At 39.8% G+C, this 27,579-nt stretch overlaps 1 protein-coding gene across 1 annotated transcript in view; it reads left to right on the plus strand.

Annotated features, from left to right (window-relative positions):
* The window catches only part of NEK10 (NIMA related kinase 10), a 227,496-nt gene that overhangs the window by 144,123 nt on the left and 55,794 nt on the right, over nucleotides 1-27,579 (plus strand). Inside the window, 4 exon segments of the mRNA XM_030329784.1 lie at nucleotides 2,043-2,256; nucleotides 18,875-19,058; nucleotides 19,166-19,252; nucleotides 20,962-21,016. Coding sequence (XP_030185644.1) covers nucleotides 2,043-2,256; nucleotides 18,875-19,058; nucleotides 19,166-19,252; nucleotides 20,962-21,016 — 540 coding nt within the window.

Genomic DNA, 27,579 nt, shown 5'->3' on the forward strand with positions numbered 1-27,579 from the left:
AGAACCTGATGTGGGGCTCGATCCCCTTGAACAGTGAGATTGTGACCTGAGCTGAAACTAATAGTTAGACGCTCAACCGACTGAGCTACCCAGGTGCCCCGGCATTTGTTCACTTTTAAGAATTCTCTGAAATATCTAAGCAGGGATGATCTATGACCAATGCTCACTGCCTATGGCCTCATACTCAAAACTGCCCTGCACTTAGTGTTTAAGCCTCTGCATTAAAAGTCATGAGATTCTTAATAATTTTATCTTTAAATTTATGTTTTGGAAATTAAGTCTGAGGAGGCAAGGGGCATGTATGTTTGAGGCTGGGGAGCCTCAGTTCATAAGTGGTCCCTCCAACTTCCTACTTCTCTGACATAGATTCTCAGCCATCTGCTCCTGACGCCCTGGCCCCTACCTGGCCTCCGGCTCCCTGTTCCTGACCCTGTCCCTGTCCCATCATTGCTACTGTTCTCTACCTGGTGTGGTGATTGGGTGGGTCAACATCCTGTATTCTGCTTTGTGGATGCAGACAAGGAGAGGATCAGGGTGCAGCATGTGCCCTGCTGGCATCTTCGGGTGAGGCAAAAATGAGGCCATCCTTAACCAGGGTGGTAGCATCATGGTGCACTGAGTGGGTGACACAGTGGGGCCTCTTGCCCACCTCCAATTCAGGTATCAAGTACGTCATGTGGGCATGGAGGTTGAAGTCTCTTGAGGGTCTCCTGTCTACCATCATTTAGGACCCTGGACTATGAGAAGGGAGATTGATTTCCTCACTCCCTGCTGGGGCACCACACTTTGATTTTGCACTGGGAACTCCACAAATTATGTAGCTGGCCTTGTCTCTACTATCTCTTGCCTCTCTTTGTTACAAATGCAAAGACCGAACTTTGTTAAATATGAATTGAGCAGATGTGTAAAGTGTCTGTCATAACCAGAGGGCAAGACCACTGCCTTAGCAAGAAATAACACAAAGATTAAATATGAGATGATAATGTCTTAAAATCTAGTTAAAAGATGTATATTTTTCTCATAATCAAGTCTAAAAGAGTAATTAGCAAATTAACAAGTTAGAGTCTTATTTTGTCTTATGTTGTGAATAATAATAATAAAAATAAAATAGTTCCCCAATATTTCCTGGAGACATCAGTATAGGTGAAAGTTGTATGAACTATAGGTTGCTAAATCAAATACAGATGTGCAAAGTAGGTATTTTTCTCAAAGTCCAAATAGAGTAAAGTTTATTAAGAAGAACATGGCTTCAGTGAAATTAGAGAATTTGAATTAAAATATCATAGTGAGTACCAGAAGTATTTAAAGCATACTAACAATGATCATGATAACTGATTCCATGGTGTCTTGAATATCCGTGTATTACTGTTTAGCTGTGACATAAATAATACTCTCTTTAATAAGCTGGTTGCCATTTCCTACCTCCAAATCACAGAAAATATTAGCATGCAATGTGTCACATTAGCTACTTAAAAAAAATATTACAGACATCTTAAACCTCTGAGTAACTGGATTGCATTTTAGTTTTATGACTTCATGTTTTGTAAGGCTCACACTAATCAAGTTGGGTTGATATTGCTGCTGTACAGCTGGGAAAAGCCAATAAGTTGTGATCCCTTAAAAACCTTCCTTTCGTTTGGTGCATCAGGGTGGTCATCAGGGCCTACATTCTTGGGATCCCTCTTTGTTTCACTGAGTGATGACTTGGCAGTGATTATAGAAAATAACCAGTTCACACAGGAGTGGGTGACCGTATCCACCTGTCCTGAGACCTGAGGAACAATTCACGCTCAGCCTGTAGCCCTTGCCTGTCAGCCCAACTGCAAAGAGAACAGTGCTGCCTCCCTCGGCTTCCCAAACATTCCAAACACCTTTTGAGAAGTCATGGATTCAAAACTATGCTTGATGTCCATCTTATCTCAGGTGTTCTTGGGTGCAGACACCATGGTGGACACACAGTGGGGTTTAACTTTGACCTCCACACCCCATGGCCTTGGTCCCAACATTGACCAGAGTGCTGTAATTAGCTTATGTTCTCTTAGGTGCCTCACTCCTGATGCAGAAGCCCGCCCAGATATTGTAGAAGTCAGCTCGATGATATCAGATGTCATGATGAAGTATTTAGACAACTTATCTACATCCCAGCTGGCTTTGGAGAAGAAGCTGGAACGGGAGCGGAAGCGCACGCAGAGGTACTTTATGGAAGCCAATCGGAATGCTGTCACATGTCACCAGGAGCTGGCTCTGTTATCTCATGTAAGTGCAGATCTTTCAGTCTCTTCGTGATAAACTCTAATAAGGATGTCTGAAGTTGTTCAGACTTGTCTTACTGGAAGGTTATCTTAAGTTAGGAAAATATTAATTGCTACACGCAGTGTTTCACTATTATATAGTTACATATTTGCATCCTTTTCTAGATCTTACACTTATAGTTAAAATAAGTCAATATAAATTATTTTCCAAAGAAATACACCTAATTAGAGGCATCTCTTAGCAATTCTTTAAGTTTATATTATGCTCTTTGTATAGGTAGCAGTGAATGCATGTATTTTATTTCTTTAGCAATCTGATTTGGGGAAGATGGATGAAAATGTTGTGTGTTAATGCAGAGAAGGAAATAACAATTGCCTTAAAATTTTGTCTTATTAGTGTAATTGCTTTCATTACTGTTTGTGGTGGTAATAATGTTGCCATGCTTCAAATCAGAATATATCCTTTTATCTTTCTTGCCAGTAACCTTTAAATTATTTTGATATTTAAGTTTATTTCTAAGCATAGCTTGAAAAAGGGAAAAGCCACAGATGTCCACATGTGCAAGTGACCAGTGATGCTCTTGTTGCTGTCTCTTGCTTTCCCGTGGTTTTTGTTGCATTGTGACCCGTGATCTGTCCTTTGCTCGTGCTCTGGGCTCCCCACAAGCAGGGATCTCGTAAGGGACCCTGCAGCCTGGTAGATGTTCTTTCCTTCCCTCTTGGGCATGAGGCCCAAGAAAAGAGGGTCATAATAACATTCTTGATCAGAGTACTTATTCATTGAATTCCTTTCCAGGACCCTAAAGAACTGTTCTGCCTCAGTTGGGAAAATTATATAAAAAGTTGATTTCAGAGAAGATACAACTGGGTTTCTTTTCTTTTCTTTTCTTTTCTTTTCTTTTCTTTTCTTTTCTTTTCTTTTCTTTTCCTTTCCTTTCCTTTCCTTTCCTTTCCTTTCCTTTCCTTTCCTTTCCTTTCCTTTCCTTTCTTTCCTTTTTTTTTCTGATTTCTTGAACAACAGAGTTTCCATCAAACTACTTTCTATTAAAAGCAAAGCACTAATGTTTGGTGTGTTTGTCTTGACATACTTGGAATCTAGTAGTTGAAGGTTCAATATAGTTTTCTTTTGGGGGGAAAAGCTCATTTTTATTGCCTTGCTGAGTCCAGCTGTCATTTCACAGAACAATCCATGGTGATTATCTAAGGCCTTGGTTTATGTTTAGGAGCATATAACTTGGAGTTATAGCTCTTGCTGAACACAGTTAAATCTTATATACAGTGAGTTAGACCTCACTTTTCTTGTTATTTTACTACCTGACTTTGTAAAAAGTAGGCAACAATGAGAAACACACTATTCTACGGATGTCATGTTGCATTCAGAGTATAGTGTTCCCAGTAAACGAAAATGTGAGAGATTTGGCCATTTCTATATATCTTAAGTATTTGAGGCCTTCTATTAAGTTCTGCACTGCAAAGCTACTTAGCCAATTTCCAGTTGGACATAAAAGAGTCATTTTATATTAGATTCGTGTAGCTGATGTGGGGGTAGGTGGAGTTAGTTTAAAATCTAACAGCAAAAATCCTCTTATCTTTAGCAAAACACCTTGAGAATGACTGTTTTATTTATTTACTTTTTCTCCTTGGCTTTTTTTTTTTTTTTTCAAACTCTTAGTGTGGAAAATTTCATACGTTTACTGAAGTAAAGATAGCACTTTGTGTAGCAGCCCTCCAGCTTCAAGAGTTTGCTGCTTTGAGCCAATGACATATTGTCTTCATGCCCACCCCACTGCCCACTCCCTGCCATCCCTAGGTTATTCTGAAACAAACCCAAGACACCGTATCATCTCATCTATCAATATTTCAGTATGTATTTGGAAGGCCATTTTAACTGTAGAAATCTAGCTCTCCGGCCATAACCAGGTTAAACAAAGGGAGTGATCTATTATCGATGAGGGAGTTTTGAGGTTCTAGAGGTTCTGTACGCATCCATAAAGAGGGGGAAAATATTACCTATTGCAGAAGGCACTAGGATCAAATAAGTTAATGTGTTTGAATGAACTATGCAAATTAAAAAGTGGCACAAAATTATATAAAATGAACAGTGATTATGTAAAAAAAAAAGTTTTTGATGCAACTTGCTCATTTAGTCCATTAGTACTAAATCTGTGTGTGGTTTTCATGCAGTTAATATATATCTATTGAGCGCGTGCTACTAGCCAGCTTCAATGTCCTCATGGAGCATTCAGTCTCTTAGGGACTGTGGAGAAGTGCTTTACTTGTAGGCAAAGTTGATATTACTACTTAAAAAAAACCATAAAATATCTTCTCCTTTTGCACTATTTTATGCATATTGATAAGTTTTCATTTCTGGATTGATTGAAGGTTAACTAAAATGAAAAACGCAGCTTTATTAAGGAACTGAGAAGGATATGTGATTATATTTCATCAAAAGACAGCATGTAGCTAATTGGCATTATCCTTGCTAAGTACCAATTGTTATTTTTAAAAAACTTACATCCACACCATTGCTGATGGGAAAATTATAGGTATCGAATTTTATGTCTCTTTTTTTCTTAAGTATTGTTACAGATTATGATCGTTTCATTTCAAATGTAGTGGAATGCCTCCCAGAGCAGTTAATATCAGTAATATAATTACACAATCCAATGATAAGCAATAGTCAAAGGAAAGAAAAATTAGTGGGTGTGGTAGAACTTCATGAGTTTTCAACACTGATAAGGAGATCCATTATGAATTGCTGGATTTTGCAAATTAGTGGGTAAGCAAACAATTGATAAGAAACATTAAGGGCTCTTATGTCATGGGGTGTATGCTACTTACTTTTCCACACATTAGCTCGTTCTTAATTATGGCAATTTTCATAATAGGCTGGTAAAGACGAGTATTAATATATATTTCAAAAGGACAGAGAAGTCTTCATAATAAAGTCCACCCCTGTGTACTGTGGTTTAGACCCTGTGAAAGAGAAGCAATATTTTCTTTTTGAAGAATAAGCTTTCTAATTTTTAGAATTCAAAATAACAGGTCACAAGGAGAGCACAGGGTCAAGAACAATAAGAATCAAGCAGAGAAAAATGAGGTGTAACTTTTACTTAAATATGTAATAAAAGCTATCGTGCTACAGAGCATACTGTGGCATTGTAGTAGTCAAAATCATGATTGGTGTTTCGGCATTGTGCACAACGTGTTAAACACGCAGAATAGCTGCCCTTTGGGCGTTGTCTTATGTCACAGGCAGAAAAATTGGTTGCAGGCATTTCTACACAGTGCACTGCTTAGATCTTCACCAGCAAATGCGAGGATGAGGGTTAAAACCCAGCCTACAATAATCTGGATAATCAATAGAAAATTTCAGTTTCACTCAGATTATTGGGATTTTGTGGATACAGCTTTAGACTAATGTTAACATTGGTAAATAAAGTGTATTTCTATGTGTACAAGTGGAGCAGAGCTGAACGTACCAGGGGGACCGAAGGGTAATCATGAAAGAAGCGTGTTTTTAAAGGGTAAGTTTTGCAGGGATTCACCACTCCTCTTCCAGTGATATTTGTCAGGTACTTTTATCTTCATCATCTCTGTTTTATAGCTAAACGATTTTTTTACTAGTATGGTAAGTTCATTCAGTCTGGATAACTATTTTCGTATCCATAAACGCAACAGGGAACAATACAAAAAGAGAAAAATTGAAAGTGCTTACAGTTTATAATTAATAATAGAAGAACATGGGGTCCCCAGGTGGCTCAGTTGGTTAAGCGTCTGACTTCAGCTCAGGTCATGATCTCACGGTTCATGGGTTTGAGCCCAGCATTGGGCTCTGTGCTGACAGCTCAGAGCCTGAAGCCTGCTCCGGATTCTGTGTCTCCCTCTCTCTCTGCCCCTCCCCTGCTTGTGTTCTCTCTCTCTCTCTCTCTCTCAAAAATAAATAAATAAACTTTTTAAAAAATTTAACAAAACAGTGGAAGAACAAAGATCTGTTGAATGTCTTCTGAATGTAAGACATTGTGCTTGGTACTGTGAAGGTTATAAATAATTATAAGGAGTGGTCCCCGTTGTGAAATGACTTATACGGTCTACCTGGGAAGCCAAGACACATATGCAACTTGGGTAAATATCAAATGGAGGAAATTTGGGTAAATATCAAATGAGATCTATGGCTGATATAGTTCAGGGAGACTCCAAAGCAAGCAGGGTAAGTTTGGGCCTTGAAAAGTAGGTAAGAAGTCACTCCTGGATGGAAAAGAATAGCAAAAGTACATGAACTCCGGATATACCAGCTTGGTTTACTTAGGACTACTAATCACATTTTAGAAATGGTATTTGTTTTTAGTATTTTTTTTTCATTTTTTTTTTTAACGTTTATTTATTTTTGAGACAGACGGAGACAGCATGAGTGAGGGAGGGGCAGACAGAGAGGGAGACACAGAATCTGAAACAGGCTCCAGGCTCCGAGTTGTAAGCACAGAGTCCAACGTGGGGCTCAAACTCAAGGACCATGAGGTCATGACCTGAGCTGAAGTCAGAGGCCCAACCGACTGAGCCACCCAAGCGCCCCTTTAGTATTTTTTAGTGTTTGTTTATTTTTGAGAGAGAGGGAAAGACCATGAGACAGGGAGGGACAGAGAGCGAGGGAGACACAGAATCTGAAGCAGGCTCCAGGCTCTGAGCTGTCAGCACAGAGCCTGATGTGGGGCTGAAACTCACCAACAATGAGATCATGATCTGAGCCAAAGTCCGATACTTAACCGACTGAGCTACCGAGGTGCCCCAGAAATAGAACTGTTTTATGCTAGAAAAGAGAAACCAAGAGAAGAGGCTTGCCCAAGGTCACCAAGCTAGTGTGCCAGTTTGTCCTAGCACTGAAAGTTGGATCTCCTGATTTATAGTGCATATTTTGATATGTATACTTTGCAAAGTCTGGGAAAGCAAACTGGTGCTAAATGGCAGAAGTTTGTGAATACCTGTTAGTATGGACGAAAGCCTTGAACTTCTCCAGAATAACTGACAACAAATTATCAAACTGAGGGCTAATTCTTCCTTCTTGTTCATAACTCCTTCTTGAGCTTTTTTTTTTTCTTCCTGTGGTTTCAACCACACTCCTCTGTCCTGGTTTCCATCCTACATCTCTGAATACTCTTTCTTATTATATCTCCCTGGACTCTTAAATTTTTATGTTCTGCTTCTCTTCTTGCTCTTCCCTTAAGTGAGTTTTATCCAGTTCCATGGTTTTCCATTTCAGATGAATTTGGGTAAAAATTATACAAAATGGGAACTTTATTTTCTATAATATATATTATTTTGGCATAATACATATATAATAATAATATATATAACATATATATATTATTTCTGCCGGTGGCAGAAAATGGTGGGTATGACCATTGTCACATGTATCAACTGCTTTTGTCTAAAAGTTTGTCTCCCATTTCAAGGGTTCTCCTCACCATTTCCTCCTCCCAAGATGGCAGCTGGGTACAGGAGACTGCTCAGGCATCCTCACACCAATGGGAGGGGGCTCTGCATGTTGCCTTCTTCTTTTGGTCTCTTTGACTTTAGATGAGGTGAGCCTATCTCTATAGCTTTGGGGGACCTACTGTGGCACCCCTGATTTGAACTGTTTTCTCTGTGCTCCTCTCCATGCAGTGATAACCTGGTGGGCTCACCGGAAGCTCCACATCCATTTTCCACGTTCCCGTTGTGGTGCCTGGGAGCTTTGGATTCGCACCTCTGCCAGGCATAGTCCACGGGGAACTGAGAGTAAAGGGACATAGTATCAGTCCCATCTTCTCTTTTCTTCCCTACTCCTTTATCCCAGGTGCCAGTCATTCCATTATTCATTCAACAAATATTTACTGAGTGCCTATTAGTGTCAGATAATATTCTAGGGGTGGGGGATACCACAGTGAACACAGGGTATCTACCCTCATGGGCCTTCTACTAAATGCCCTTATCAACTACATAGTATATAGCGTTATGATGATCATGAAGCTTCTCTGAAGCTTCTAGTCTTTTCTGGCTGAACCTGAATTGCCCCCTCACACCCTCTGCTCTACTCCCAATGTTCACTCCTGCTAGAAAGGATGTGAGGAGGAAAAACATGGATTCTTGAACCTGACTTATCTTCTATCCTCCCATCTGGCTCCTTTTTTGAGCTTCAGAAAGACTTCCCTGTCTCCCATCCACACTGCCAGAAACTGCCCTTCCACCATGACCTTCTCTTTCCCCACGTGTTCTTCATTTAGGCCTTTCCTTGGGTTTGTAAGCCGCAGCCTCATGGTCTGGTCTCCATAGTATAAGGGCTCTGGGAGAAAAAGTACACAATATATTCTAAGAAGGCGAAATACATTGGATGTGTTTTACAACATAACTTCCACATCCATTTTCTGAAGACCTCCAAAACTGTGTGCCTGATCGTACCCTTTCCTATATGACAGACATAGATTTTGGGCTGGACATTTACCCTTATGTCTAATAAGTACCTTATGCTGAGCCATTCTCACAGTGAATGGAATCTCTTTCTTTAACCCAGTCATGTTCTCCACTTCATCACCTTAACTGAAACCTGAACATTTTCTTCAACTCACTCTCCCTCAAATCCTACATCCATTTTATTAGCAATCTTTTACCAAATCTATTTCTGAAATGTCTGACAAATCCATCTTATCCTTACAATTCTCATTCTCATTATCTCACATAGGGTGAGATATCCAGCTTTCTTGCCTCTACTCTCTTCCTCATCCCTAGCAGTGATTCAGTATATCACCTCTGTACTGTCTACAGGAGGTCATCAGGAGAGCCATTTTGTTTATCACAATGATGTTGACCGCTACTGGTACTTAAGGGGAAGCAGCCAGGGATGCTAATATTATGTCGGATACAGAACAGTCCTACGCACAGTGTATAAAGCAGAACGAGTAGGAGATACATGTGAAGAGATTTATTGCAAGGAATTATACAATTGTGGGGGCTGACTAGGTAAGTCCATAATCCACAGGGTAGGCTGGCAGGAAGGGCAAGTTGAAACTCTTGGACATGGACTGAAACTGCTGTCCACAGAGAGAATTTCTTTTTCATCGCAAAGAAGCCTCAGCTTTGAAGACCTTCCAAATGATTGAATCCATTCTACTCAAGTTATCTAGAATCGTCTGCCTCCCTTAACCATCCTCTATGTATCTACCAAGATGATCTTTGAAAAATCACACTTGGTCTTGATAAATTATCTCATGCTTAAGATGAGTCAATGTTCCTAGGGTGCCTGGGTGGCTCAGTGGGTTAAGCATCTGAGTTTGGCTCAGATCACGATCTCACAGTTCATGAGTTCGAGTCCTGCATTGAGCTCTGTGCTGACAGCTCAGAGCCTGGAGCCTGCTTCGGATTCTGTGTCTCCCTCTCCCTGTGCCCCTCCCTCACCCACACTGACTATCTCTCAAAAATGAATAAACATTAAAAAAAAATAAAAAAGATGAGTAAATGTTCCTGTAGTGAGTCCTAGAAATTTACTCTAAACTTTCGGTGAATTACAAAAGATTTATGTGATCGTCTCATATTGTCAAACTGCTGACATATGGCACACATAATTATTGTACTAAATTCCATCTACCTTGTGCGGGAAACAGCTAGTAGAGTGCTTGTCAGCATAGACTAATTTCTAAATCCACAGTCCCTTCATAATTTCACTTCTTTACTCTGGGATTCTTATTGTAGCTTTCTAATACAATATCTGTATGTTCTTAGCAAATTTTATCAAGAGGCATTGGATATTTATCTTAAATTCTCAAATATCTTTAAAGTTGACCACTTGAGAATTGAACAGATATGCGAGCATGCGATTCTTATTTTCGTAGTGCAAATTTAAAGAACTGTTGTGCTATTTATTTATCTGAGTTGTTTTATTTTTATTATACCATATGTCATTTACAATTGCTGAGTACGCCACTAAAGGCGTGTGTCTGCAATCCTCTGCTAAGAGATTAAATTAAGCCATGTAGAAAATGATGTATTTTAAAAGGACAATATTTTTGTGAGCATCATTGCTTTTATTGTCTGGTTAATTGTTGGCTGAATTTCCCCCAAGGCTGTGAAAAGGCAACAAATAATGATGCAGTGAAAGAACTATCGGGAAAAATCATGACTTGTTTTGGAAATGTTCTATACTTGTTACGGGTTAAAAAAATAAAGCAATGCCTTTTAGGCTCCCAGACAAATATACACACAATTCTTACATCCACACCATAACTCCCCCCTTGTTTATTGAGATATGATCTACATATAGTATAATTTACCCTTAGTTTAATGACTTTTGACACAAGGTCAACTTGCACCTGAAACCAGACTCGCAACATTTACATCCCCTCAGAAATTTCCCTCATGCCCCTTGCCGTGCAGTTCCCTGCCCATGGACAGACTGCCATGATTTCTGACACTATGGATTACTTTTGCCTATCGTGTGACTTCATATAAATCACAGAGTATGTACGCTTTAGCATCTGGTTTCTTTCATATGACCTAATGTCTGTGAGATTCATCCATGATGTTGTGTTTGGCAGTTATTTATGTTGCTGGATAGTATTATGTTGTATGAATGTATCATATTTTGTTCTCCTGTTGATGAACACCACATCGTTTCCAGATTTGGGGTTTTATATAAGACTGCTCTGAATTTTCTTATATAAGTCTTCTTATGGAGATACTTTCATTTCTCTTCGACAAATACCTAGGAGTAGAATTTCCAGGTCATAAGGTAGATGTATGTTTAACTTTAAAAGAAACTACTAAGCAGTTTTCCAAAATTGTACTGGTTAGCATTTTTAGAAGTAATATATGAGGTTTGCTCACCTGTTCCACATTCTTGTAAACATTTGCTATTGTCAGTCTTTTAGACTTTAGCCATTGTGTTGGGAATAAAAGGGTACCTCTCTGTGGTTTTAGTTTGCATTTTCTTGATAGCCAAGGCTGTTGAACACTTTTACATTTCCTTATTGATCAATTATATATCTGTGTGTGTGTGTGTGTGTGTGTGTGTGTGTGTGTGTGTGTGAAGTATCTGTTCGAATCTTTGGCCATTATTTTACTGAAGGTCTGTTTTGTTGACTTTAGGAGTTCTTTAAATAGTCTATATATGACTATGTATTGTATGTATGTATGTATATGTATTGCAAATGTTTTTCCTAATCTATGACTTGACTGTTTTAATGATATTTTTTTGATGAGCAGAAATTTTGTTAAATTTTAATTTTGTTCAAGTCCCGTTTACTCATTTAGTTTTTCATTGTTGCTAGTGCTTTTTGCATCCTGTTAAAGAAATTGTGGCCTCTCCGAAGATTGCAAAAATAGGCTGTTTTTTTTGTTTTTTAAATTCTTTCTGGTTATAGATTTTATGTTTAGGTCCATGATCCATTTTGATTTAACTTCATGCATAGAATAATGAAGAGATTGAAATTTATTTTTTTTCCTTATGGGTGCCCAGTTTCCCCAGCATCATTTCTTAAAATGCCTAATCCTTCCTCACTGACTTTACTACATGTCTTTTTTGAAAATCATTTGACACTATATATGTGGATTTATTTCTGAACTCTGTGCTGTTGCATTAATCTGTGTATCTGTTCTTCAGCCAATACAACACAGTCATGATTATTTTGGCTTTTTAAGAAGTCTGGAAATTAGGTTGTATAAGTGCTCCAATTTAGCTCTTCTTTGTCAAATTTGATTTGGCCATTCTGGATCTGTTATATTTACTTATTAATTTTAGAATCAGTTTGTCAATTTCTTCAAAAAAATAATGTTGCTATTTTGTTTTCCTTTAGAATTATTTTATTAAATCATAAATGTACAACAGCTTCTTAACTCTACACATGCACTTAATTTTCTTTTAAAGAAAAACATTATGTCTTATTACACCATGATCCTGGCTAATAGCTTTTGAAACTTTGAGGAAAATCTTTAAAAAGGTTTCACATGTTACCTGAAACCTACAAGTTTAACATTATCAAAGAAGGAATGCTTCTACACTTACAAAACCACTAGAAAGAAATAACAATTGAAAAGCTCAGAAACTGTCCCGAAGGCATTTTTTCCCCAACTCCTGCCTCCATAGCCAGGTAAAGTTATTAAATTATCCAGCGCATTCACAAAATGGCTCTCTGCATCTGCTCTGGTATCTTCTGCTATATCACTGCAGATTTATGCATGACTTAGATAAGAGTTCCCTTAACGTTATTATTTTGACAGCCTGGAACTGTTCCGTTACCTCTGGGCTCTCATCCTCTCCTATTTACACAACGAAGCCCAATATCAGCTTCTCCCTCCATATCCCCACTTCCTCTACTGCCTCCAGGCCCAGAGTTTCCTCCACCCTATGGTCCCCCCATGTTCCTGACAACACCACAGTTTCCACTTTTCATGGGACCACGGTTAGAAAGTTGCTGGTTATAATTTCCAAAATCATTGTAATTTCCATTTCCGTCATTTCCTCCTCCACGCTTGTCATAATCGCCTCCGTAGCCACCCCTCCCCTGCCAGGCTGCCATATCCAGGTCCTCCACCACCACTTCCTTCTCTTCCTCCTCTGTAACCAGAGCTGTCTCCAAAATTGCCACGTCCAGGCCCTCCTCTACACTCCTTATTAATGCTGCTCTTTTCATTTCTACTTTCTGTTTTAATATGGGGAAGAGTTTTGCAGTACTTTGAAGAATCGGTCTTTTATTTCATTTGTTTATCAAAATTTATTGAGCATCTATTCTCCTCTGGGGAATATTCTAGCCTGGTGTTTTATCAGTAAGCGGAATAGTCAAAGAACTCCATCTTTGTAGTAAAGAAAGACAAATAATAAATAAATTAATATACATTTAAGTACTATGGACACAAATGTGAGAAATCAAAGTGATAGTGATTGGTAGATGTGCGAACACAGGCTATTTTAAATAGGGATGTCAGGAAAAGGCTCTATAACTACATGACGTTTGAGCAGAAACGTGAATACATTAGAAGGGTGAACTTTGCAAATATCTGGAGGCACAACATTGATGTCAGAGGGAACAGCAAATCCAAATATTTGGAGGTGGGGCATACCTGCCAAATTCAAGGGGCAAGCAAGGAGGCCTGTGTGGCTGGAATTGAGTGAAGCAGGGGGTGAGAGGAGGAGATAAGGCTGGTGTGGTCCATGGTATAGACTTGAATGATGTGCGTTTTGAGCAAAGGGTGACATAATGTTTTAAAATGATATAGCTGTTGCTGTGTACCAGTTGACTACTGAAAGCTAAGAACGGAAGCAGGGAGATTGGTAACAGATGATGGTGATTCTTCTCCTTGATTTTTAACTCTTTGTTTACTGGCACTTAATCAGTTTGGTATTTTGATGTCAGGTACTAAGTGTGTGCTTTGACAAGAGGTAGACATTTCTTTGTGTAATTCCATATTAAAAATGAAACAGTAAGTAGAATTCTAATTTGTATGGTTCACTCATACTGATACCACCCATGTCTAATTCCATACTGTGTTCATGCCGTAAGCAGTGCTGGTTTTCAACCACATTTCTCGTTTTTGAGCAATCCGAATTAGAATGTCTTAAAACTTGACCACTTGATGATTCTCTGTGCATGACTTCTTCTATATGTCAAATGGAATTGCCTGCTTTTGGCCTCCTTTGAAATGATTTCAGAAGTTTTCACACATACATTCAGTTCTTTTCCTTTGGCAATGTGCAGTTTTGAAACAAAAGGGTGGTCAGTAAATGTTGATGTAGACTAAATCTTCGGTATTTTTAATAAGGGATGCCTTCAGACTATAGCACTGTTCTTCTCTTCTTCCTTATTAGTAGTATTACTTCTAGAAAACCTGTCTTTGAATTAGGAAACACAGAGAACCTATTACTGATACTAGATTAATTATGGGGTGGCAGTGAAACTTTATCAAGCATGGTAAATTTGATAGTGGAACTTTATACTGAATTGTTATAATTAATTCATTCTCTAATTTACTTATTTTGGTGATAGTTCGTTAGTATGTTCTTGTGCTCTTAAGAAGTTCTAATTAAGAGAGTGTCATGATAATAGTAGGATCATAATTATATGCATTTAATTATATTAAAGCCAAACATTTAGCTTTGTATGAATATTTTTAAGAAGTCCGAAATAAAAAATAATTAATATCCGAACTTGAAGATAATATTTTTCCTTTATTATATAATATTTGTAAATTTAGTTATTTCCAGCGCCTTACACACCGGTTTTTCTGGTTTAATTTGAACGTATTGCCCTTCTACTTGATATGTGGAACACAAGAGCAGGGAAATACTTCAGGATTTCATAAACAAAATAGACAGGGGTATCCACCAAACAACTTTGCAGCTAAAAGATGCTCAGCTGCCGTAGGAAGGGACCAGGCTCCAAGCTTGCTCCTGCAGCCCACCTCTCCGTGATGGCAAAACCAAGTGCCCCAGAGTGAGGTCCTGGACAGGAGCCTCTCACCACACCTGCTGAAGTGGCCAGTCCACTCAGCTATGGCCTGGGTCTGTGTGGCCCCCTCAGCCCTCTCGATCACACTGATTTTTTTAATACTTTGAAATTAAGGGACAAAACTTATGCGCAATAATATGCGGTAATGATCTGTCTCCTATTTGGACTTTCTTTGTGCCATCCTCCATGAAAAGCATAGAACGTGGTTTGCCATTAAAAAGAGATCACCTCAGCCAGGTGAATTGCTGTCAAGCCGTGGGTAGCCCTGAACTTATGTGTCTAAGGTCATGGTTATTACCTAAACAAATAGGAGAATCTAGGCAAAGACATAGCTCAAATAGAGTGACTATTTTAGAACAAAAGAAATAGTACATTCTTTATCGTGCTAAAGTAAAGCATCTATAGGATATAGTTAGTGTTATGTTTTATATTTATTTCTTGCTTTTCTCTCTCCTTAGAAAACATTCTGGGTAATTTAAAAAATTGCACTAGTTTTAATAAAATAGCTCTCTTAATTCTTTCCCTACTGTTGCAGTTAATTTAGGCAATGTCAGGCTGTTACTGTTAGAACTGCTATTCAACTGAAAATGTATTATAATGTGCTGCACACATAAAAAATTACATTATAATGAGCAAAACCGAGCTAAACATAATTGTGCCTATAACAGCACTGTGACAGGAAGTGTCTCCAGTAATGGTGATGATTTCCATATCAGTGATAATTGTATTGTCTCATTTGCATTGTCTTCTTCTTGCTGCCATATTGATGCACAGAATGTGTCCATCCGTTCCTGGGAGATATGTAGATGCCAAAAAAAATGTAGTTAACTCCCTCTTCTATTCCTAGAAAAATCTTAAGTAATCAAAAAGTAAAAAAGATGACAGCAGCCAAATTGCATCCCCCAAGGCTGCACCTCCCTGCTCCCCCCAGCTCCCTTTAATAGGTGTACTTGCGGGGCGCCTGGGTGGCGCAGTCGGTTAAGCGTCCGACTTCAGCCAGGTCACGATCTCGCGGTCCGTGAGTTCGAGCCCCGCGTCGGGCTCTGGGCTGATGGCTCAGAGCCTGGAGCCTGCTTCCGATTCTGTGTCTCCCTCTCTCTCTGCCCCTGCCCCGTTCATGCTCTGTCTCTCTCTGTCCCAAAAATAAATAAACGTTGAAAAAAAAAAAATTTAAAAAAATAGGTGTACTTGCTGGAGGCAACTTTCAAAAACATCTTAATGGCCTCAACTCTCAGGTTAAAAACAGTTAACCATTTCTGCCTTTAGCCAGGGCCTGCTGGGTTACAGAGGAGCCGGATTGTCATTGCCGGGCCAGCCATCTCTAATACAGATGAATCGAGCTTTACAACTTCTCAAACATGCAGAGGGGAAAAAGGAAACGAAGCATTCACTCTTATTCATTGGTGTATCACCAGATAGTCTCTTCAGCTCTTAGAGAAACAGCACGATGGATTCTGACCCAGGATTCTGGATAAACGGGCAAGATAAACAAAAACAAAAAACAACAAAAAAAAAACAACAAACAAACAAACAGAAAACAAACACAGACGTTACAAAACCTACTTATCATGTAGTGGAGTTCACCTTCTTCCCTGGCCCTTTTCTCCCTTCTGTCTCAATACAGCAACTACTTATTAAGCATTTGCTATGTGTAAAGCATCGTGCAAGGCATGGAGGGATTCAAAAGGGACTAAAATAGCCTCCAGTTCTTCAAGGGGTGAGTTGGCAATGAGTTGGGTACTCAAATATTCACAAGGAAAAAGTCTGGAAATCACATTTGGGAAAATGTGTCTACAGTGACGTATCTTTTATGTCAAGTTCAAGAACTATATAGATTTTTTTTTTTAATTTTTTTTTTTCAACGTTTATTTATTTTTTGGGACAGAGAGAGACAGAGCATGAACGGGGGAGGGGCAGAGAGAGAGGGAAACACAGAAACAGAAGCAGGCTCCAGGCTCTGAGCCATCAGCCCAGAGCCTGACGCGGGGCTCGAACTCGCGGAGCGCGAGATCGTGACCTGGCTGAAGTCGGACGCTTAACCGACTGCGCCACCCAGGCGCCCCGAGCACTATATAGATTTTTTTGAAGCAAAACTGCTGCAGGAGATTACAGAAACAGAGGGGTTTTTTTCAAACTAAAACAAACTATACATTCTACATTGCTTTATCGCTTTATTGCTTCCCCTCTTACAGAGTTTGAAAAAGCATCTCTCTCAGTATGTGAATTCCCCTTTTTCAGAAGTTAAGCAAACACCCAATTACTTATGGATGCAATTTTACTGGTTGCAAATGACTTGATTTGCAAGCCATCTGGTTCCTGGTTCTTTGGTATTGGTTACAAGTCAAAACTCCTCAAGTCTGGGATACCTGTGTCAGGACTCACAGCTTCTCTTCACTCTTCATTTGTCCAAAGAAAAAATGTCTTCCTTTGATGTCTTCTCCATGCCTGTTCTAAAAAGAAACAAAGCCTTTGCTGAAGTTTTGCCAGTTTTCGAGATATGTGAATTCCGACATCTAATTGCATCAATGCAATAGAGTTTTGTCAACTCAAAAATTATCTCTCTCTTTATTTTTTAAACATTGATAGCAACTGTTGCATCTTGGGTATAGAGTCCCTACAGGGTCGTAAATCCAGTTGTGGGCTTTAGAATAGGGCAGTAAATGATTTCGAATAAAAAGTCATAAGGATGTGAAAGCCCTAAATTTATTTCTGTGTGTATTTCTGACTTCACTTGAAGATGTTGGAGGAAGAAGGATCTGTGGGTTGGGACAGAAAAAGGAGGAAGACACGGAAGGGGTTGAGTGAGTTTGGAAGGAAAGTTGTGAGCCTTAGAAGGAGCTCCTGAATTTGGTGTCCGGGCTGAGCTTCAGCAGCGCTGAGGCTGGCATTGGAAGCTCCTTACGAGTCTTAAGCATGGGGAAGATTTCTGAGAACACATGAGCAATCCAAAGGGTGTCCGAAGCATTTTCCATTTTAGGTTCTAAGGTAGTAGACAGGAGTAGACCCAAAAAACAGGAAGGAACAATGCTGAGTCACAAAGCAGTCACTGGATGGAGGACTCGACAAAGAAAATGAAGACGCTTCAACTGCACATTAGCTCCAACAGAGCAAGAAAGATCTCCAAGCATCTTGGTGGAAGCTTGAGGAAAGTACCGTGAAAAAACTCTTAGGAAAAAGAGATAACATTGATGGGACAGTTTGCATTGCACAAAATGTCTTTGCTATTCTTTTCATGTTTTGTCTTGTTTAGGGAACAGAAGCACGCGAGAGCTTTCGGAGGCAGACTTCTAACACCCGTCGCTCATATGGTCTTAGATTTTCTTTACCTTCAATTCTGTCACCATGGAGTTTAGAAACTTGCCTCTGGTGGCTGTGGGTGTCAATTCAGTTTCAGAAAGAGTATCCAAAACAAAACAAAAGTAAACCCTTGGACCTGTCTCGAGCAAGCGTTGGTCACCACTGGAGCCTGTGCTGGTCTCTGCACCTTTCAGAGGACGGCGCCTTTCTCTCTCCATGGCCTGGTGGCATCCACTACTGCTGCAGAGTTTCCTGAAATTTGAAAAAACTAAGTCCTACTCGCCCACTGTGGTGCTGAGATTTGGTAGCATTGTTGTACTTTGCTAAGTATAGCCGGCACGTGAGCTCACATTAATTTCAGGTATAAGACACAGTACGGGATAGTGTAGTATACACCCGCAATTCCCTACCTTAGGCTTTGCTCACCACAAGCGTGGCTACCACATGTCACGATCCAGTGCTATGACAACACCATTGACTGTTCTCCTTATGCTGTACCTTTTATTCCCATGTTTGTTTGAGACGGCAAATGTTATTAAGGTGACAGTAATTTCCACTTAACTGATACATATCTTTCCCTTAGCGCTGCATTTTCTTTTGCCGCATCGCACAGACCTTTGTCATTGAGCATCTTGGCACCTCTGTTCTTGTCTGTCCCGTGGTAGCCTGCAGGGATGCATTTTTTTATAGAGAGGGACTAAGTGAACTCAGCCACAAATGCGCAGATGGAATAACCGGTGGTACGTTAGCACAAATATATATGCTTAGCACGCATTTTAATGTATGTTCTAATAAGCGTTGGGTCCTAGCGGAGGAAGGAAGAAAAGACAGCTGTGCGTTGAATTTCCCTCGCAGGACACCTTTGAGAAGGCAAGCTTGAGTAGCAGTAGCAGTGGAGGCACCAGCCTGAAGAGTGAACTTTCAGAAAGCGCAGACCTGCCCCCCGAGGGTTTCCAGGCCCCCTGCGGTAAGGATGAAGACAGGGCCTGTGATGAAATCCTGTCCGAGGAGACCTTCAACTTGGAAAATATTGACAAAGGTATTTCTAGTGAAGTGGTGGCCACGTGAATGCGCTCTTCAATGTTGTCTGTTTCAAGGCTCATTTGCTCTCTTTCTTTGTTCTGTTACTCTTCTGTTCATGTGCAGACATGTACTCAGAGCTAGATGAGGAATTGGACATTTCGGACAACTCCAGCAGCTCCAGTTCGAGCCCTGTGAAAGAATCTACATTCAGTAAGTTTTCTTTGCCGGCTTGTGGGGTTCCGGTAGGTCGTGGTTTGGGAATCACGCTTGGGAGTCGGGTGACCGCCATCGTATGCGTAACGCAGCGGTTTATATTCTAGGTGCAGTGCTAATTAGGACAGGTTTGTCTAGCCTTCTGGCAGGCCCAGAGGCCAATCGGCACTGTGGTCTGCTGTTGCCTTAGCTGTCAAACGAATAGTTAGTTTTATTATTTCTACTGGCAAATACACCTTGTAACTGCGGAGTGGAGATAACTAATTTGGAGAAACACTAAATAACCACAGGAATAATGGAAGTGACCTCTTGTGAGTCTGTTCTCTAAGGGTTAGAGACCTGGAGAAGAAGTTAGTCTTGGAGTAGACTAAGTTTTGTATGATTTTATTTATGTTATGTAAGGGATAGATTATAATTTCAAACACTAAAGTAGAATAAATATTTTAATTGTTTAGTACTATGAAAAATATGTTATATAAATTCAGTCCATATGTTAATTTTGCCTCTTACTTTAAAACAGTAAAGTAAATAGTCTGGGGTATGGGGTATGGAAAAGAAAAGAAAAGATATATTTGGATAAAATTTGTAAGGAAAGATAGGATTCAATTCATTCAACAAATCTGAAACTGAAAGAAAAGAGCAGTTAAAATAGAATATGGAGAGGAAAGAATAATTCTTTTAAAAGAGTAAGTTGAAGGCATATTAATTAGGGTAGAAATATTTTGAAATTTTTTTAATGTTTATTTTTGAGAGAGAGAGAGAGAGAGAGAAAGTGTGAGCAGGGGAGGGGCAGAGAGAGAGGGAGACACAGAATCCCAAGCAGGCTCCAGGCTCTGAGCTGTCAACACAAAGCCTAATGCGAGGCTCGAACTCATGAACTGTGAGATCATGACCTGAGCTGAAGTCGGACTCTCAACCGACTGAGCCACCCAGGCATTCCAGGATAGAAATATTTTGAAATAAAGTTAGTATAAATAAATTTCTCTCATTAAGGAGTATACTATGAAAATCTCAAAAGAAGGTTTAAAATAATCTCCCTGAGGATCAAAGTTAAACCCTAAGGATTGAACTTCATTTTTTTTTTTTGTTTCTTTCCGAATTTAATTGTCCATCAAAATAGTGACTACGTGTTCCAGATTTTCTGGAACGATCTCAGTTTCCAACATTGATTTTTCCCTGCAAATTCCTGCCTGCTAGATATAATATCCTGATATGTGATTGGGAAAACATGAATGTTATACAGGAAAAATATTCATTCATATGTAGCAAATTCTAGAAGAAGTTAATTACTGGCTGTTTGGAGATGAATTCAGTTTTTTATATTCTGGGTAGCAACAGTGGTCAGTGGGGAAGCAAGGAGGAAAAGTTGAACATTTAAACTTGCATGTGGCAACTTGTAGCTGTCTTGGCAAGGGCTTTAGGATAATTATGACATGGATATTGTATTTTCCTTTATTAGCTATTAGTAACAGAGTTGCCTTTTTAGTACCTTTTCTTTGGAAAAAGGACCTTGCACAATCCCATTAAGTAAACAGTAATTCGAAACATTATATTTCAGCTGATGCTTTTATAAATGATGACCATCTTTAGAGTATGTAAAATTGCTCATATTATAGGATGGAGCATTTTTTAAATTAATAAATAGGTAAATAAATGAAAGGTTTGTAGAGGGAAAATATAAAGATATTTTTATGTTCTTGTTCCAGGCATTTTAAAGAGAAGTTTTAGTGCCTCGGGAGGAGAAAGACAATCCCAAACAAGGTACGTACACATTGAGCTCCCAGAACTCTGCAGAGCTGAGCTATTGGTGGTAAAGTGAAACCTGATGGCTAGAAGTCGCCATGGACATGTGGTACTAGAGGCTGTGAGAGCCCACCCTCCCAGCAGTGATTACGGTTTACCAAGCAGCCTACCATAAAGAGTACTAAGCTTAGGGGTGCCCATGTGGCTCAGTTGGTTGAGCGTCCAACTTCAGCTCAGGTCATGATCTCACTGTTCTTTTTTTTTAAAATTTTTTTTTTTTTTCAACGTTTATTTATTTTTGGGACAGAGAGATTCTTGAGTTCGAGCCCCACATCGGATTCTGCTGTCAGTGCAGGGCCCACGTCAGATCCTCTGTCTCCCTTGCTCTCTGCCCCTCCCCCGCTCTCTCCCTCACTCGCTCTCTCTCTCAAAATAAATAAATAAACATTAGGAAAAGAGTACTAAGCTTAGGCCAGGGTTTAATTCTAGCTTTGTGACCTTCAGCTAAGCAGTTAGCCTCTCGGAGCTCAGGGGTGGACCAGGAAAGCAGGTGGTTGTGCTTTATGGGCTCCTCTGGAGCCCTGGCTCCTTATATCTTGTTTTTCCACCTCCTCGGGTGGGCTATATGGCTCATCCTCATGGCAAATGTGGCAAATGTGGACCACATCACATCCACACCCCAGCCAGCAGGAAGTGGAAAGGACAGGACCCGACATTGTGCTCATCCCTTCTATTCATATACCATTGGCTGGAAGGTAATCATAGGAGCACATCTCCTATGGGAGGGATGAATATGTTTGGGGGATTCTGTTTTAAAGGGAAAAAGAAACTTATTTGGGGATAATCAGCAGTTTCTGCAAGAGTTATCTTTTGGGCTAAAACTAAAATGAAACCATTAGGTTTGGCCTAGTGAAGTCCCTGGTGACTGTCATGAGGGCAGTTTCCATAGCATTGAGTGAGGTTGGCAGCAGTAGGATTGTGGTGCTTTTAGAAGTTACAGAGGCAGTGATGGGGGGAAGAAAGCTAAGAGTGAGCAAGGTAGTTAGCTGGTAGGGGACGTTTGGTGAAAAGGGGCCTTTTTAGAATCAGGATGACTTCAGGGTGACTGGTACTAAGGAGAGGCAGCCAGTGGAAAGGAGAGATAAAGAGAGAAAAGGAATTGATAAGACACAGGCACAGAGTAGCTTGAGCCTAGAGAGTGGGTCTGGGAAAGATGAAGGGACAGCTCTTTCTCTGTGTCTGAAGAAAAGGGGGCAAAGACAAAATTAAGCTAGAAAAGCAGAGAAGATTATACTTGGTGGTTTCTGTCTACTAGATGATTTTCAAGGTCACTGCTGTGAAGATGGTCTAGATTTGAGGAGTGGTCACCTGGGAAGAACCAATATAAAGATGGGCAGACAACTGAGTGGAGACAGGCAGAAGGACTGCCAGACAGCTCTTAGTCAGAGACACCAGTTGAGGCTACCTGTGCATAAGCGCGTAGGTGGTGATTCCAGTCAGTGGTCTGTGGCACTGTGGGTGACCCTGGCTAGGGACGTGGCTGCATGCAATGTGACAAAAGGGTAAGGCTATGGTGTGCTTTCTCAGCTGGGCTTTCTGGATGCCAGCAAATGAACCTGACTTTTGTTGACTCATGCAACAGAGGTTCATTAAAAGGCTCTATGGCGGGGGGTGGGGGGGGCAGTGCTCATGTAATTAGAAACCCAGAGGTTCTAAACTTAGGAAGGAATAAGGGCCAGATGAGCCGCTGAAGTCTGTGGAGGAGGCACTGCTGGCAGAATCAGAAAGGCCCTGATGCTGGGATAAAGGATCTCCCAGTTTGCTTTTGGCACCCATGTGTCACCTTTCTCAGGACTCAGTGTCTTGCTAGAGAGAGTCAGTTGGCCTGGATTGAATCAGGATCCTATTTACCGCTGCCGGGAGAGCTGAGTTCCGTGATCGACTGCCCCCTCCAAGTCCGTCGGGAGGTCCTTGCTGCAGGGAGCACGGTGGGTACTGGGCAGCCAGAATGGAACTACTGTCCACTGGGAAGATGAATTTCAGAATGAGGAAGCTGCCTTGCAAAATCCTGAAGGGTTCAGTTAGGGGACAAAGGAGGGTTCATGTAGAAAACTACTTTTTGTCTAGTCAAAGATACAGCATCACTAATTACTTATTTTTTTCCAAGTAAGGCTCAGGAAGGGTTAGCACGAAGCCTTTTAATTTCCTAATTCATTTCTAGTGTTGCTAGTGACAAAAACCCAAGGAAAACCTATCAGAGTGCATAAAATACCAGAAGGGCCATTGAGGGAATCCTACACATTTTTTTAGTGGGCCGATGTGCCGAGAAGTGATGGTCAGACGTAAAGGAGAGGGCAGGGAAAAGAGAAACAGTCCCGAACCCCAGGAGAACCAGAATGGGGGATTTAGAGGACTTGGGACTTGAAATAGAGGATCGCCCAAGGAATTTGCTGGGCTTGCAGTTCCCTCCAATTGCCTTCCTTCTAGCTTCTTGTCACTAAGCCACCACCTCTGCTCCCACTTTCCACAGACAAGAAAGCCACACACAGGAGCCTGGAGCCATGGGAGCTCTTGCTTGTTGGCCCAGCAAGAGAGGGGACAGGGTTGGAAGATGTGGCTGCAGAGCTGGGGGTCTGATGCTACCACAGAGTAGGATGTCCTCCTCAACTCCGGTATCAGGGCTTCTACCTTAGCCACATCACCAGTTCAGTGGACTTTTGTGAGCTGATCTGGAAATCTAGCCAACTGCTTGGAACAGTATTTGATTTGCATAGGGAAATGTCCAACGAGTTCTCCCACAACATAACTAGCAAGCGCGCTCTGGAATCTAGCCATTACCGGGTTTGTGACTATTTATGTTTTTAAGAACATCCCTAAAAGGCTTTTTTTTTCCCCTCCTATTATTGGATACTTTATTCAGTGATATAAATGTGCTTAAATGTATAAAATACGTGCAAAACAAGTATTTTAGTACAAAAATGCCTCATGACATATGGGTCTAACTCCCCAATTAAAAGAATTTTATATTAAAATTGGAATTGCCAATCAGATGAATTTAAGCATCTTGAAGTTGTTAAATAATTCTGGTCTTTTTTTCTAAAAGGATTCATGGAAAATTGTCTTATTTGAAACAGCCCAGTTAAGTCCAAACCTTCAAAAACAAAAGAAACATAGGTTCTATATATTTTAGAGCTTGAACTGGCTTTTAAAACTAGTCATTATCTGAAGATTTTATAGTGAATTGGCTAAACTAGAACCAACAGAAAGGAGACGTTCAATCTGAAGCTCATCGAAAAAGGGATATTACAGAGTGTAATTACATTAACCCTTTTAACTTGAGGTTAATGACCAAGCCAACAGGTGGAAAATGGAAAATGGCGCAGATGTTGAGGCTGATGCATCAGAAGGTGCATAGGTGAATAGGACGTGAGCTAAAGTAACATTTGAAAGCTGTGCTGTGTGTGGTGCAGTGTAACATGCCATCAGGAACACAGGTCGGTTTAAGACGAGCTCTCTTCCCTCAAGGAACTCTGAGTGTAACAGGGAGACAAGGACAGACTTCAGAAGAAGATGAATGACAAAAGACAGCCTGTGATTCATGCCAACTAAGAGGAGAGACAGTTAATGACTTTTGACGTCCTTCCAAGTAACCCCCAGGCCTTCTCTGAATTAAAAGGAGACAATTTGAAAATGTATTTCTAATTCTTTAAATTAAAAGACATTAAAGGTAAAGTTATTTGCCATCTCATTTGTTTAGGATTTTTCTGGGTTTCTTGGTTTACTGAAGTGAAATGTGAAACCATTCTGCAAAATATTTAGAAGCTAAATGAGAAGTTAGAATCTAAAAGAAGATAGCCAAGTTACATAATAGAAAATATTTAGAAGCTAAATGAGAAGTTAGAATCTAAAAGAAAATAGCAATGCTACATAATAGAAAATATTTAGTTGCTAAATGAGAAGTTAGAATCTAAAAGAAGATAGCAGAGCTATAAAGTAGAATAAAAATAAGTAGAAAATCAAGCCTGCAGAGATTTTTGGGTATTCTGTGTCACATATGAAACAGTAGACCAGTTACAGTGAGACCTTGGGCAGCTCTCCCCCTTGGGGATCCTTATTGGCTCTTAAAACAACAGAATTGGTACCATTGAGAAAAAGCCACAGAGTTTAGAATTCAAACTTGGTCCTGGCTAAATAGCTCAGAGAGAAAACTTGAGCATAAATTCTGAGATTCTATCACCCCCGATATCAGGGACCAGATTTAAGCCAATTGCCTGTTGAAGGACCAATGTACCTCCCTAATAATTTGCCATAGACTTTCAAATGGAGCTAGGCAAATGGAACTAGAGGGACAGCTTCTGCCTCCTCAGAGAAATACTGGTCTCAGGGCTGGTGAGAGGAAACATCATATTAGAACTGGAAGGCATCCTGGTGAGCCAAGTCATCATCAAGTTACGAAATTTTTTCCAGACTCTAATAGCAAGACCAAGAGAGAATGAGTTCTCAACTCTTAGAAGTATATACTTGTTCTATGAACTACTGAGCAGAAGTGACATGAAGCCAGCAAATAATTCCTGTGGGCTCCTTTTTTTGACATATTCCTCCCTGTATCTCCTCCCCCATCCCCAAATCACCGAAAGTCCTGGAAGCCAAAGTCAAAGCTGAGGTTCCATATCAGTGGAGAGAGCCCCATTCCTCAGTTCTGGAACTGTAGCATTCATGAAGAGAAAGTGAATCTCCAAATCTCCATTCTCAGATCTCCAGACATGAAATCTCCCTCAGTAGGATGCCATCCAGGCAGCAGCCATTCCCAGGGCTCTCCTACCCCTTCCCACCCCAAGAAAATCTGGAGATGTCAGGATAGCATTTTTGACATTATACAGGCAGACTATGGGGAGCTTCTAGATGACCCGCATTTCCTAATGATGAACAGGTCCTTCACACTATATGTATATTCACTGAGTACAATTTGCTTTTAGACTTTTGACTTACTAGAATAGACATTTGATTTTACATCTTCATTCTTTGCATGTTATTGGAGAGTCATGAACAGGAGTGTCACTTGGGACACTCCTATAAATGCTTATCGATCTGAGTGTCACCAAATAGCTGCTTTGGTTGTGATAAACTCATACTCTACTGAGGGCTAACCAGTTAGCTCTCTTGAAGATGCCGAACCATGAGATAACTAGAACTGACTTACATTTAGCTTCCGTCTCGTAAGTAACAGAAGGCAGACAAAAGTGAACTTAATGGAATATTTTTTATATATTGCTTTTAACACATGTACAGGTCATGTGATGGTCTATTTGAATAACTTTTCTTGAATGAGATTGTGAAAAGTTATTTTGTTTTAAGAGCTTCAGTGAGATAATTCACACAAAATAAGCTGCACATATTTAAAATGTGCAATTTGATAAGTTTTGAATATGCATATCCCTGTGAAATAACAATTAAGATAGAGAACATATCCATGTAAAAGTGTCGTCATGTCTGTTTGTACCCTCACTTCTCCTCACTCCCCACCCTAGGCAACCATTGAGCTGCTTGTTGCACTCTAGATTAGTTAGCATTTTAGACTTTCATATAAATGGAGTTATATAGTACATACTCTTATTTGTCTGGCTTCTTTTAGGCAGCATAATTATTTGGAGATCTGTCCATCTTGTTTTCATAGTCTATCAATAGTTCATTCTTTTTTATTGTTAAGTAGTAGCCCATTGTATGGATATATCATGGTTTGTTTTCTATTCATCTGTTACTGGACATTTGAGTCCCAGTACTTGGCTGCTACAGATAAAGCTGTGATGAACATTTGTGTCTTTATATGGATACATACTCTTAAAAATCTTGGGTAAATATCTAGAAATGAAATGACTGGAACGTATGGTAGGTGGTGCTTAACTTTCTAAAGAAGCCTGCCCAACTGTTTTCCAGAGTGGTTGTACCATTTTTAAGTTCCCAGTTTTAGAGATTTGAACCGCACACATATATTGAGAAATGTTGAAGTGCATGATAGTGTTTGTGGAAATCATCTTTTATTTTGATGTGGACATCTCTGAAATTGCACAGAGTAAAAGAGCGCAATTCACTCTTTATAGTCATCTGTCACAAAACATTACCTGTTTTGAAATAATCATATTAAGTAATTATCCTTATTGTTTGATGTTTTGCGAACATTGATAGTTAGTCAAAAGCTGGATTAATTACTGTCTGTGTCAAGAAAAAAAGCACAAATTCAATAATTAGGACTTTTTTTTGAAATTTCTAATTTTAATCATTTTCAGTGATCTAAATAATCTAAAATTTCCTGCCTCCATTACTAGTTAGGAAGGAATTAAGAATGGGCATGACTTTTACCAGTTTCTATCTGGATTTTATAGTCTCAGTACATAGATAGATAGATAGATAGATAGATAGATAGATATAATCCACTGCATTCTAACTTTTATTTCAATTTATAAATTATCTTGTATAGTGGAATTTGATAATGCACACAGGGCCTTCAACTTCTCTAACTACTATATACACTGACTACAAAGTAAGCTTTGGTCATTGTATTATGATTTTCTTAAGAACATTCA

This window comes from Lynx canadensis, chromosome C2 (assembly GCF_007474595.2).
Source record: "Lynx canadensis isolate LIC74 chromosome C2, mLynCan4.pri.v2, whole genome shotgun sequence".
Taxonomy (NCBI): Eukaryota; Metazoa; Chordata; class Mammalia; order Carnivora; family Felidae; genus Lynx; species Lynx canadensis.